The sequence below is a fragment of the Pinus tabuliformis genome, chromosome 4_1 (assembly GCF_031772625.1).
Source record: "Pinus tabuliformis cultivar Carrire ecotype Pingquan chromosome 4_1, CPIR1, whole genome shotgun sequence".
Taxonomy (NCBI): Eukaryota; Viridiplantae; Streptophyta; class Pinopsida; order Pinales; family Pinaceae; genus Pinus; species Pinus tabuliformis.
Window position 1 is genome coordinate 633,169,457 of NC_142303.1, and position 13,929 is coordinate 633,183,385.

General features: G+C 33.0%; 1 protein-coding gene across 1 annotated transcript; it reads left to right on the forward strand.

Moving 5' to 3' along the window:
• The first annotated feature begins 2,632 nt into the window (after positions 1–2,632).
• LOC149177636 (L-gulonolactone oxidase 2-like) lies at positions 2,633–13,482 on the forward strand. Its single transcript, XM_089423447.1, has 3 exons — positions 2,633–3,259; positions 3,938–4,193; positions 12,665–13,482. Exons 1-3 carry the CDS (start codon positions 2,831–2,833, stop codon positions 13,480–13,482), a joined length of 1,503 nt encoding a protein of 500 aa, XP_089279573.1. The 5' UTR covers positions 2,633–2,830.
• Positions 13,483–13,929: the final 447 nt, after the last annotated feature.

Below are 13,929 nucleotides of genomic sequence, written 5' to 3' on the forward strand. Positions count from 1 at the left end.
GACCTCCAATATGACGCCATTACTCCATGTGGTGGCATGTGTCACCCAGATTTGGCAAATTAAGCCACCCAATAATGTTGAAACTGTGTGCCATGTGTCACATCTTAATTCCATGTCATGTTGACGTTAGATGCCACTGTAGCTTCTCATAGCCAATCTTATGCCACCATGTCCTACCAGAGGAGAGAAGAGGGCCCGTCAAAGCTTGGTTTTGCAATAGGATCCTTTGTTAATTTTCTTCAACATTCCCTAGCGCTTTTTAGTAATATCGGAACTATCATATATTGTAACTTATAAAGGTTCTTCCCATAAGAAGTTCCGATATTTGGATATCTGATAGGTCGATGTCCCGAAGTTTCGATGAGCTCATCTCCAGGGTTCCGATATCTCATCCTTCTTAAGGCTTCTAATCCTTGGATTTCTGTAGACCATATATTTGATCTAGGAGTCCATTTTTAGACTTCCACATACCGTTGGAAAACTCTTCCAAAGAAATTTTCGTTGGGTTAGGTTTGATGTAGGATTTGAGTCCATTTTCTACTTGTGAGATGGTTAAAAACTCCTGCCACACTTTTCTCCTTGACTCTTATTCTCGTGCTTGGAAAGCTGAAGTCCTAACCACCATAGTGATCATTTTATGGCTTCTTCAATAAGCCTTCTACTGTGATGGTTCTCTACATGAAGCATGCAACTTCCATGGAATTCCATCTAGTCCATCAATGTAGTCATCATTTTATGCGTTTTCTAGGAAGCCTGTTACTATGATGATTTTCTACAAAGTACTCCAACAACCATGGGATTCCTCCCTAACACCCAATCATCATGCTGAGCCTTGTTGACATCAATGCCAACACTAAGACAACCATCAGTTGGCCAACAATAATACAATCAAACCCTTTGAAAGAACCTAAATTAAACATGACACATTTACATGATCGTAATAATTTCATTAAAATTTTGCTAGGTATGTTACAATAATAAATATCTTTTATGCAAATTATTTCATACTTAAAAAGAAGCACAATAATATCTTTAATAAGTTAAAACATATTATTTTAAAATTAAATCAAATAAAACTTTGACTTTTAAAAATATGGATTTATTTATTTCAAAAAATATTTAATAAGAATAAAATTTACACGCTTTTTAATTGTAAAAATAATTTAAAATTAATGAAAAACAATTCACATTAAAAATAAATAAATAAATAAACCATAAATAAATGAATATTTCATTCTTTTCATTTATTTTTAAAAAAATTATATATTTTTGGGCTAAATTTTAAATTGTTCTAAATAAAATTTAAAATGAAATGAAAATAAAATTCAATTTTATATATATATATATATATATATATATTTAATTTTAAAATTAAATTAAAAATATATATATATTTATTAAAATCAATATAGATTTATTTTAAGTGTAGATTTATCATGTGTTTATACAGATCAAATATCTCAAGATGCAAACTTTTTTTAATCTAAAATTTAAGCAAAGGTTTGCACATCAGAATACTTAATTTCTCTCAGGCTCTTGGTAAATTCAAAGATAAAATACATCTATGTTAATTTTGAGCAACCCACTAACAAAATGTTATATATATAACTACTCTATTTATGATTCATAGTCTACACACATCAAGATATTCATACATGCTCCAATCATATTTGGAAATAGAAAAAATTTCTCCATATATCTCTTTTCAAATGTTATATGTCAACTCCATATTAAAATGTGAATAAATTATAAATCTTTTAAAAAAATTAATGCAATAAAAATTCTATTAAAAAATCTATATTGAGGTTAATATATATATATATATAGATATATATATATATAATTAAAATGTCAATACATTCCCAATCACATTTTGAAGTAATATATATGTTCCAATTATATTTGGAAGTATCCACGAAAAAAATTTCTCCCCATATATATATATTAGTAATATTTAAAATGTTACCTATTAAATATAATAATTTTCAATATATATATATAATATTAAAAATGTTAATGCATTAATTATATTTAAAACAAAAAATTATAATTTTCAATATATATATAATATTAAAAATGTTAATGCATTAATTATATTTAAAACTAAAAATTATATATATATAATTAATGCATTTTACTTGTTCATATATAAATATGTAGATTTTTTTTGTTATTAATATTTAAAATGTTATATATCACATCAAATCTTTTTTAAAAACTTATTAATAAATTAAAGATTTTCCAATAATATATATAACAAAATGTGATATATATATATATATATATAATATTTTATTTTTAATTTATATTTTACATATTAAAATGTTAATGCATTAATCATATTTAAAAATTAAAAACAAATATATATATATATATAATATAATATAATATAATATAATATGCATTTTACAGGTTCCTATAAAAATATTTTTTTGTGATTAATATTTAAAATGTTATATGCTCAATTAAATCTTTTTAAAAGACTTGTGAAATAAAAATTCTCTAGAAATTGAAATATATTAAAGAAAAAAATAATGTATGGGATTGTTTTGCGCACCCCCGTGATAGTCAACTTGGGTTCCGCTGTCCGATGGAATTTCAGGCAGCTATTTTGATCTTTTCTGCTTTGTTTCTGTTGGCCTGGATCGCGAATTGTAGCCCTCCCGGTAGCGTGGTTGAATGTTCTGATGGATTTAGCAACTGCACTGTTTCGAATGCTTATGGTGTGTTTCCAGATAGAAGTACCTGCAGGGCTGCCCAAGTCGTGTATCCTTCCACAGAAGATGAGCTTCTGGCCTCCGTTGCCGAGGCCGTTCAGAAGAACCAGAAGATGAGAGTTGTGACGCGCTACGCCCACAGTATTCCCAAGCTGGTATGTCCCGGTGGGGATTCCGGTCTCATTATCAGCACTCGGGATCTAAACTATGTTGTATCTGTGGATAAGCCCAGCATGAGGATGACGTTCCAGAGCGGTATAACCCTAAAGAATCTCATTGATGCTGCTGCCACAGAAGGCCTTGCTTTGCCTCATTCCCCTTACTGGTTGGGTGTAACTCTTGGGGGAATACTAGGCACCGGTGCTCATGGTAGTTCCCTGTTTGGCAACGGAAGTGCTGTTCACGAATATGTTGTGGGGATGAGATTAGTAGTACCAGCTTCCCCTGCTGAGGGATATGCGAAAGTTGTGAGTCTTACTGAGGCAGACGAGGATCTCAATGCAGCCAAAGTCTCGTTGGGAGTTCTCGGTGTCATTTCCCAGGTACTAATGGCCTAGCAAAACAATTGAAACAAGCTGGATTTCACCAGTGACCATGTTTCATTGTACTATATTCTTTGTTTTTTTATTAATTTTGTTTGAGGTCGGGATTTTTTAGAATTATAAGTTTAAGTTACACAGTATTAATACTAAAATGTTTTAAAAGGAAAAGATTAAATCTATTCATACATAAAATTATAACATAGCGAAAAAGAATTGTAATATTAAATTTCGGTTAAAAATGCAAGCATAAACCGATAATCCATAAAACACCATCAGTATTTATTCCCCATCAATAAACATGTAATTGGAAAGAATTACGATAATCTTAGTATAAAGAGTAATGCATGGTGGCAAATTATTAAGCACTATGCAGTAACAAAATCAATTTTGTTGTCTTTTCATTTTGTCCTAGAATAAAATGATATTCACCAAAGTAATATACTAATAATTATATTATGACATGGTTTTTAATATTTACCAAAAGATAATGTAAGAGGCTGACCATCCATTATATACAAAAACATTGCAGGTATTGTGGCTTTATTAAATGCTTCCACTTATCTCATAGTTTGGATAAATACTGCTGTTTAGAAGCTCTCCAAGGGATTCAATAATTTCATGCTGTGATATTTGGATTATTCACATTGAATTTTTTGTATACTATGTTGTGTGATGCAGGTAACCTTGCAACTGCAACCTTTGTTTAAACGTTCCATCACAAACGTTCAGAAGGATGATTCGGATCTGGAAAGCATGATTGTGCAGTTTGGCTTGGAGCACGAATTCGGAGATGTTACATGGTACCCTGCTCAAGGAAAGGTCGTCTATAGAGTGGACGATCGAGTACCTGTGAATTCTTCTGGAGATGGAGTAAATGATTTCATCGGATTTCGATCCACTTCAACTGTTCTACTGGGCATGATCAGGGGATTAGGTAAAGAAAATGACTATGTTTGAATACAGTTAACCATTTTTATTTTTATTTTTTTCCTATTTAATCATTTATTTATTTTTTATATCTTAAATTTCTTTATATGGAACTTAATCGTACATTTAAAAAATAAACGAAACCAAATTCACTCATTCATAAAATTTCCTAAATGTTTTAGAATTTACAAAAGATGACCCTGACATTATGGAATGTGGTGATGAAATTCTATTATGAAAATTGATTTCATAAGGGGATGAATCGAATCTGGTGCATATTTATTAACATTTTCTGACCTTAACTGCTATTGCAGATCATAGAATATGATATCTTTAGTTTCATTCATATTTTAAAAGAGTCGTTGATCTTCTTTTTAACGGAGAAAAAGGATCGATTAGTGATGAAGATGGGTTTAACGTTCGGGTCACTCAAATTTGGTGTATATTTATTAATATATTCATACCTTAATGGACATTGTTATGTATAAAAAGGAAACGAAACAAATAAAATAAAAAAGATAACAGAGAAGCCATCACAAACCTGAATCCACATGAATAATATTAAGAAATATGGTTGAAAAACCTTAATTCAAGGGGAAAATGAGTGGAATGAAATTTTATTAGTATTTTATTCATTTTGAGACAAAACCCTACTAAGTCCATGGTAGTGAATCTCATACTTTCTCAACCCTTGGTCCTTTACACTAAACACATGGCCCACACTTGCTAGACTCTTGTTTCCTTGCAATGGTGAAGGAGCTCACACTTGCTCAACTCTTGGCTCCCTAAGCTAGTGAGAGAGCCCACACTTTCTTGACTCTTGGCCCTTTACTATGAAGACTAATAAGTGTATTTATAGGTTTCTTTCTACCCAACCAGAACTGAAATAATACCATGGGCTACAAAACTATGTGCCTAAAATCACTAACTATAATATTCTTGGGTCAAGGTTAATCTTAACAATCTCCCCCTTAAACTTGACTAGGGTATTGCCCTAATAACACTAGGCTTTGGGGTACACATGCCTACCAAGTCTTAGAAAAGTATGTCCAGTTACATCATCTTCATTATAATTAATATATTTGTTGGTCATTGTTAATACTCCATTGCTTCTTACACTTGTGCCTTTTCTTTCTCCATATGATACACATATAACATTGATGTTGATATAAAAAAAAAAACATATCTACCACATTACATAGGTCATTATTCATTATAATAACCATATCTCTAGAAAATTTATAATTAATCAATCTATTAGACATGCCTCTCCTTGCCTCTTCTCCTCAGCCACCCACTGTTGCTACAAACTCACCAATGACCACTCAACCTAAATATAAATATTTTGAGACAAATTATGTCCTCCTTTACTAAAACTTAGAAACATGAAAGTTTGTGTGCAAAGTACTCTTCAAGCCAATTTTAATTAAATTTATCGGTGTAGACCATTCACACTCCTTGGTCGAAGCTGTGCATTGTGCACCCAAAATCCAATCATAGGATTTTCATCAATAGTTTTTTACTATTCACATGCAATAACAAATTCCCTTCATTTTGATTTCAAAATCTAGATAAAATTTGTTAGTGCAAACTATTCACATTGATCAAATATGATATGACATATATACAAGAAGTAGTGTCTCAAGATAGGAAACTATCTTGGACACGATGATTTGGTTGAGAGAATATCTCAACCACACACCAAACTAGGGACATATAGATATAACCACTCCTATAGAATAGGAACATACTCCTTTACATAGAAAGTCACAACTGAGACAAGTAAAAATTGCATTTTCCAGCACTCTCCCTTAATGACTACTTGTCTCGATATTAATCTGCAAGATCTGCATTTGGTCCAGTCTGGTAATTACACCATGTACCTTGTTCATGCAATTGTCAATGTCCATATAAAGGAACAACCATCACCCAGAATGCGTAGGTTCCCAACCGCTGCAACCGCCAGTCTACTAGGAAGTCCTTCACATACATGGTACATCCAACCTCTCAATGAACTCTCCATAAATATAAAATTTCACCTCATTGAGTCTAAAACCAATATAGTCCACCCAATTGTATCAATCCCACATGACACACTCTTCCAGGGTGTTAGAACTCTCTAACAAAGTGAACACATAACAAAGGGTATGCATGGCTCACGGGGGCTTCACTCACGCAGAAATACCATACCACATGGGTTCATATTGGGGGATATATCTTGAGGAAAAAATGACATAATATATTGGGGGATATATAGGGCTAAAGGGTTTTCATATTGGTAGGTATAGGGTATGGCATGCCTTTCTAAATCTTACAACAAGTACATAAAATATTTCAAGAACCAAAACTAACCATTACAAAACAATATAGATATAACCACTTCTATAGAATAGGAACATACTCCTTTACATAGAATGTCACAACTGAGACAAGTTGAAATTACATTTTTCAACGCTCTCCCTTAATGACTACTTGTCTCGATATCAATCTGTAATATTTGCATCTGGTCCAGTCTGGTAATTACACCTTGTACCTTGTTCATGCAATAGTCAATGTCCATATAAAGGAACAACCATCTACCGGAATGCATGGGTTCCCAACTGCTGCAATCGCTAGTCTACTAGGAAGTCCTTCATATACATGGTTCATCCAACCTCTCGATGAGCTCCCCCTAAATATAAAATTTCACCTCATTGAGTCTAAAACCAATACAACCCACCCAATTATATCAATCCCACATGACATGCTCTTCCAAGGTGTTAAAACTCTCTAACAAAGTGAGCACATAACAAAGGGTATGCATGCCTCACAGGGGCTTCACTCATGGAAAAATAACATACCATGTGGGTTCATATTGGGGGATATATATTGAGGAAAAAAATGACATAATATATTGGGGGATATATTTGGGCTAAAGGGTTTTCATATTGGTAGGTATAGGGCATGGCATGCCTTTCTGAGCCTTACAACACATACATAAAACATTTCAAGGACCACAACTAACCATTACAAAACAATATAGATATAACCACTCCTATAGAATAGGAACATAGTCCTTTACATATAAAGTTACAACTAAGACAAGTAGAAATTACATTTTCCAACACTCTTTCTTAATGACTACTTGTCTTGATATCAATATGCAAGATCTGCATTTGATCCAATCTGGTAATTACACATTGTACCTTGTTCATGCAATTGTCAATGTCCATATAAAGGAACAACCATCTACCGGAACGCATGAGTTCTCAACCGCTGCAACCACCAGTCTATAAGAAATTCCTTCACATACATGGTTCATCTAACCTCTCGATGAACTCCCCCTAAATATAAAATTTCACCTCATTGAGTCTAAAGCCAATACGACCCACCCAATTGTATCAATCCCACATGACACGCTCTTCCAGGGTGTTAAAACTCTCTAACAAAGTGAACACATAACAAAGGGTATGCATGCCTCACGGGGCTTCATTAAGGGAGAAATACCATACCACGTGGGCTCATATTGGGGGATATATTGAGGAAAAAATGACATAATATATTGGGGGATATATAGGGGCCAAAGGGTTTTCATATTGGTAGGTATAGGGTATGGCATACCTCTCTGGGTCTTACAACAGGAACATAAAACATTTCAAGGATCACAACTAACCATTACAAAACAATATATGATATGTAGATTTACTCTAATTACAATATGTGACTCATATTACACCATGAGCATGAATCTATTCCAAAATTTCACACAAATATTAATTGGTTGTCCATCATCCTTTAATCGTTATTGCTCCTCCTTTAACTCATTTTTTGAAATTACCACATCCTGAGCATCTTTGTCTTTTTCAATTAAATCTTGGAACTCCATGCTTAACCTATCATTTGTTACACTGGCAAATTCTAAAACAATAACTTTACTTAAATTGAATTAGCTAGACTCAATAACGCACAATAATTTTATCCATGATTCCAAGACATAAGAAATAAATAAACTTCTAGATTGATAAAATATGTAATTTCTATATCTCTGCCTACAGATAAATTTAAACCTCTATTTGAAAAAAAAACAATAACATCACAATCAGCTTTCCACTCAGTTGAACTCCACGTTTCCTGCATAAGGAGGCTATTTTATCAATAAATATGATTGATGAAGCACAATCCCGAGCCATTTGAAATAGGTTGGAAACAAGCATCCATTTTGGAACAAAGTCCGAGGAAGAAATAAAATCTTCTTCAGTTGCAACAACCTTTGCAAAATATAACTTACCTTGCCCATACAAAATAAAAACCCTCCAGGGCTTTTTGTTTCTATGCGAATAATTGGGGAAACTTGACGGGTTGGATGACGGCTTCCTGCAAGACCTGGTTGGGACTTTCCACGCCTGCCACGTCAGTGCACTTGACCGTTTGGTTTACCGAATTGAGAACTAATCGGAGTTTGGCCTCCTTCGAATCCTCTCCAATTCCCTTTGGCTCCCTGCTACTACATTGACAACAAGTAGTCCCCTGCTGTTTTAATACACCTCTCATAGTTTATTCTTCTCTAAGAGGCCCAAGGATGGCCACAATTATCTAGCAACACAGCTTCTGTGCATACCCACACGAATCCAACTGAGTCATACCATGTACTTAAGAAAACAATAATAATAAATAAGGTAAAGTAAAATAACAACTAAATCCCCAACATTGACAACAAGTAGTCCCCTGCTGTTTTAATACACCTCTCATAGTTTATTCTTCTCTAAGAGGCCCAAGGATGGCCACAATTATCTAGCAACACAGCTTCTGTGCATACCCACACGAATCCAACTGAGTCATACCATGTACTTAAGAAAACAATAATAATAAATAAGGTAAAGTAAAATAACAACTAAATCCCCAACCTGGAATTCAAACCTCTCTTCATCCACACATGAAACAAGAGCAACTTAATCTTAGCCATTCCATCAGACTTATGGCATTCTGCCGACATTTTCAACAATGAGGCATTTTCTTTGCAATGATGTAATAATGGTTGTGCCACACAGTCCCACACAGACACCATGGTGCCGCTGCCAACCACCTTCACGACCCACATCCCCTCGAGCTACCTTCCACACCAGTCGCTTGTCACACCAATCTGACTCGACCCAACACAAAGAGGACCGCACATTCATCAGTTCTCGACTTTAGAAAAATACCAAATTGAAAAAAAAATCACGCATACACCATTTGTTCTTCTCCAAACTTCAAATGAATCAACAAGCATTGTAGCAGGCACTGCATGTAGGAGCATGCAACAAACAACACATTTAGCGCCAGGTCCACATCTTTTAACAACGCTCTTCCAACTCCAGGAGCTCCTCAAGACTCCAGAAGGCAATCTCGACTCCAAACTCTACCTCACGCGAGCTTCAACACAATTCTTGATTGTCTGTCATCTCATCATATGTTGTAATCCAATCACAACAGTCCATTCCATATCAACCAAGACACCGCCTCCATTGCAAAGCTTTGTGCACGATGATACCCCTTCGCATAGCAAGCGGCATAGGTGTGACGATCATCCCTCTCGGCATTTGTCTTTACAAACTGATTTGCGACCAAAAAAAACCTTTTCAACATGCCTTGTAAGCATTCCATTCCCAATCAATGGCATCTCCCTTGTGCTAATTTACGATATGCAGGCCTCCTCAGCTGCCAGCTTCGGATCTACAATCACGCTCGCTGATTACTAACTTGGATCAAATTACAAACTAAAACAAAATATACTCTTTCCCTTATTTCCCTCGGCTCAGGAGGGTCTAGGTCCATATGGGCTTCGATACTAAGATAAAATTTGATAGTGTAAACTATTCATAATGATCAATTATGATATTACATATATACAAGAAGTGGTGTTTCAAGATAGTGAAACTATCTTGGACACACGATTAGTTGGTTGAGAGAATATCTCAACCACACACCAAACTAGGGACATATAGATATAACCACTTCTATAGGATAGGAACAAACTCCTTTATATAGAAAGTCACAATTGAGGCAAGTAGGAATTGCATTTTCCAACAAATCCTAGATATTTCTTGCTACCCTCATCATGGTAGTGCCTAGGGTTTTTCCACTTCTATTCTTAGCTTTGGCCTTCAGAACAAAATGGATTTACATAATGGCATTACTGTGCACTTAGCTCACCCTAGTGTATTAGGCATCTAGCAACAACTAAAAGAGATCAAATCTTTTGAGGTGCAAACCTCTTTTCGTGTGGAAAATTTGAATAAAAAGTTTACACGATAAATTTCATCCATCTGAAAGCTGACTATATATATATAATGGATTTATAGATCAAATTTGTCATGTGTAATTTTCCATTCTTAAATTGTATTTTTGAATTTATAAAATGGATTCAAAGTCTTCAAAATTTATTTGGAAACTTGGATTGTATACACCAAACAACTTAAACTTGCAATTCCATTCCAATATATCTTTTCTCTATTCCAAACAAAATTGACCAATAAAGTATAGAAGAAAGCCATAATATAAAATAATTTGAAATAGTGATATTACTTAAAATGTTTAATGATATTTCTTTCTCAATTACTTTATATTGTGTGTATTTAGTTCTCTCTAATCATATATAATATATCATATATTTTTTAATACATTAATTTGACACTAAAAATTAGAATTAAATGAATTACATATCTCTTTCTAGTTTATTTTTTTAATTTTAATTATCCTTCTAGCTTTCAAATATTTTATTATCATCAACTCTAAAATATTATTTCATTTGCATTATCTTCATATACATATCTATGATTTTGAAATTGAAATAAATTAGTCAACATAAATATTTAAAAACATTAATCAAGTCATGTATTGAAATATTTTTAAGAAGTTTATTTAAGCCATGTATTGGAATATCTTTTATGCAACCTTTTCATGTTCAAATTTAAAATACAAGTTAGTTTTTTTTTTTTTTACTTACATTATTTCTATATATAGTTATTATAAGATTTTGATATTTCATATGGACACCTAAATATTTGCTTTAAGGTTGAGAGAAAGAAACACAATGACGTCGTTTTTTTCTACAATAACCATTACCTTTTTATTTAAAAAGCACATGTCACCTTGAAATTGAACACTCACATAATTAAGCCTCTCCCTCGTACAATACAAAAGAATAAGCTTATGGGCTCAATCACAATCAATGCGAACACCATAATGATAAATTAATTCACACATAAACAATGTTCAATCCTCTCTTACACATTCCAACTAAGTTAGAGACACTGAGCCCACACCCTCTTATGAATTGATATACACTTGCACAGTAGTCACTCTTCCCAGCATAGTCCAAATAGTCACTCTTCCAAGCAGATTTCAACTAGGGAGTCTGATAGAAGCCTTCAATAATCTCAGAGCTCGTAGGTCCATTGCTCTCCGAGTACTCTATGAATTCTCTTTGGTACTATAAAATAATATAAATTTACATCAATTTTATTATTGAGGTAGAGTAATGACAATAATATATGTCTAATTTAACATAAGTAAAGTGTGTAATTTTTTTTCTTTTCTATATTAAGAAATGTGTATTTCAATACTCCTATTAAGTAATTTATTTCAATATCACTCTTTTTTATATGTGCTTTCTAATTACAGAGCTTTTCTATAATATATTAATAAAGTATTAATAATGAAAATATTCCATGTATATATATAAAGAGAGACAAAGTCATTACTAATATGAGGGAAACATTTATTTAAAAATATATCAATAACAAAATAACATTTCAATGTATACAATGTAACTTATAAATAAAATATTTCATTGTTTATCTTGAATAAAATATTTCCATGTCAACTATGTATATATTATATAAAACAATTTAAAATAAAAAAATCTTGATGATTAACACATTTTGTTATTTGAGATTCTTTTATGCTCAACAAGAAATTGATACATGTCATATATATATAAAAAATCAACATAGATCTATCTTAACCTCAAATTTATCAAAAACACAAATAAAGCTCTTCTTATACTAACTTTTTTCAAATTTTACATTTTACAAAAAATTGTATCTCCAAAATTTTTATCTATCTTAATACTTCATAAATCCATATTAAAATAAATCTATGTTAATCTTATTACACACATTACATGTACCATTAAAATTTAATAAAAAATAATGTTCTTCCAGATCACTATTCAATTAAAAATTATGATTAAATTTATTAAATATAAAAAAATGTAATTATCTATATTATTAAAAAAAATGTTCTCACATAATTAACTTTCAACTTTAATATTATTTTTTAAATTTAAATCTATTAATATTCATTAACCACCTAACTCGGATAGCCAGATTAGTATTATTATATTATAAAAGTCTTTAATGCTGTCATACTGCAATTATAGTTTCATAGAGTTGCAGCTTGGCTCTACTAAAATCGTGGAAGGATGTACATCTAATTACATATACCATGATTTTACAGAAGAACTTGATGAAGCTACGGATGACGCTGACAGCAAGTGCCTTCGGGCACTCATTCAGGTATCTACCATTCTAGGAGAAGCTACAGGTCTGGAGAACAACAATGTTAGCTTTTCAGGATATCCAGTAATTGGATATCACAATAACATGCAAGCTGCTGGTTCGTGCCTGCGCAGCCCAGAGGACGATCTCCTAACAGCGTGTCCATGGGATCCTCGGATCAACGGATTATTCTTCTTCGAGGTCGGATTCAGTATCAGCATGTCCAAGATTGGACAATTTCTTTCCGACGTAAAGAACCTTCGGGACACCGTTCCGAGCAGCTTGTGTGGGGTTGAGTTGTACTATGGTTTTCTTATGCGTTATGTAAAAGCTTCGAGTGCTTATTTGGGAAAAGAAGAGGATTCAGTAGAAATCGACATGACGTACTATCGGGCCAAGGATCCCAACACTCCTAGACTGTATGAAGATGTGTTGGAGGAAATTGAGCAAATGGCGCTCATGAAATATGGAGCTCTGCCTCACTGGGGAAAGAACCGAAACGTTGCCTTTGACGGGGTCATCAAAAAATATAACAAATATGGTGCCTTTCTATCAGTGAAGAACAAGTTGGATCCTAACGGACTTTTGTCCAGTGAATGGACTGACGATGTTCTGGGAATAGGGAAGGCGGGAGTGATCATATGGAAGGACGGATGTGCTCTCGAAGGACTCTGCGTCTGCTCAGAAGATGCGCATTGTGCTCCTGCAAAAGGTTACTTTTGCCAACCTGGCAGAATCTACAGCGAAGCACGCGTTTGCAGATTACAGGGATCTTGATATGAAAATTGTCCGCAGATTACAGGGATCTTGATATGAAAATTCTGAAGTAATGCTTTTATGCGTGTTAGATGTATGGTATAGGTTGTGATGGTAAGTTGTAACGGTGAGTTTATTGGAATTAAGTTTTACAAATTGTATTGGAATTAAGTTTTACAAATTGTATTAGCTATTGTTAGCATGGTTGGTTTAAGTCTGTTTTATAGATTTATTTTTCTTTAATTTTATTTTATAAAAGTTCGGGATATAATCTTATATAGGTGTAATTTCTTATATTTTATTTTATAAAATTTGGGATATATTCTTATATATGTAATTTTTTATAAGATCAATAGATATAGTGTAATAACTATTTATGGACATTTTTTTGGCATGTTTCCCAGCACAAAGCATAACCATCTTCCACAACCATCTTCCACTAGTGGTGTTAGTGGGACTTGAATTCTG

Excerpts from the sequence above, each read along its gene's own strand:
- LOC149177636 (XM_089423447.1), top strand. The coding sequence starts at position 2,831 with ATGAGAGTTGTGACGCGCTACGCCCACAGTATTCCCAAGCTGGTATGT. Across the intron at positions 3,260-3,937 it reads TTCTCGGTGTCATTTCCCAG|GTAACCTTGCAACTGCAACC; the intron begins GTACTAATGGCC and ends TGTGTGATGCAG. Across the intron at positions 4,194-12,664 it reads GGGCATGATCAGGGGATTAG|AAGAACTTGATGAAGCTACG; the intron begins GTAAAGAAAATG and ends ATGATTTTACAG.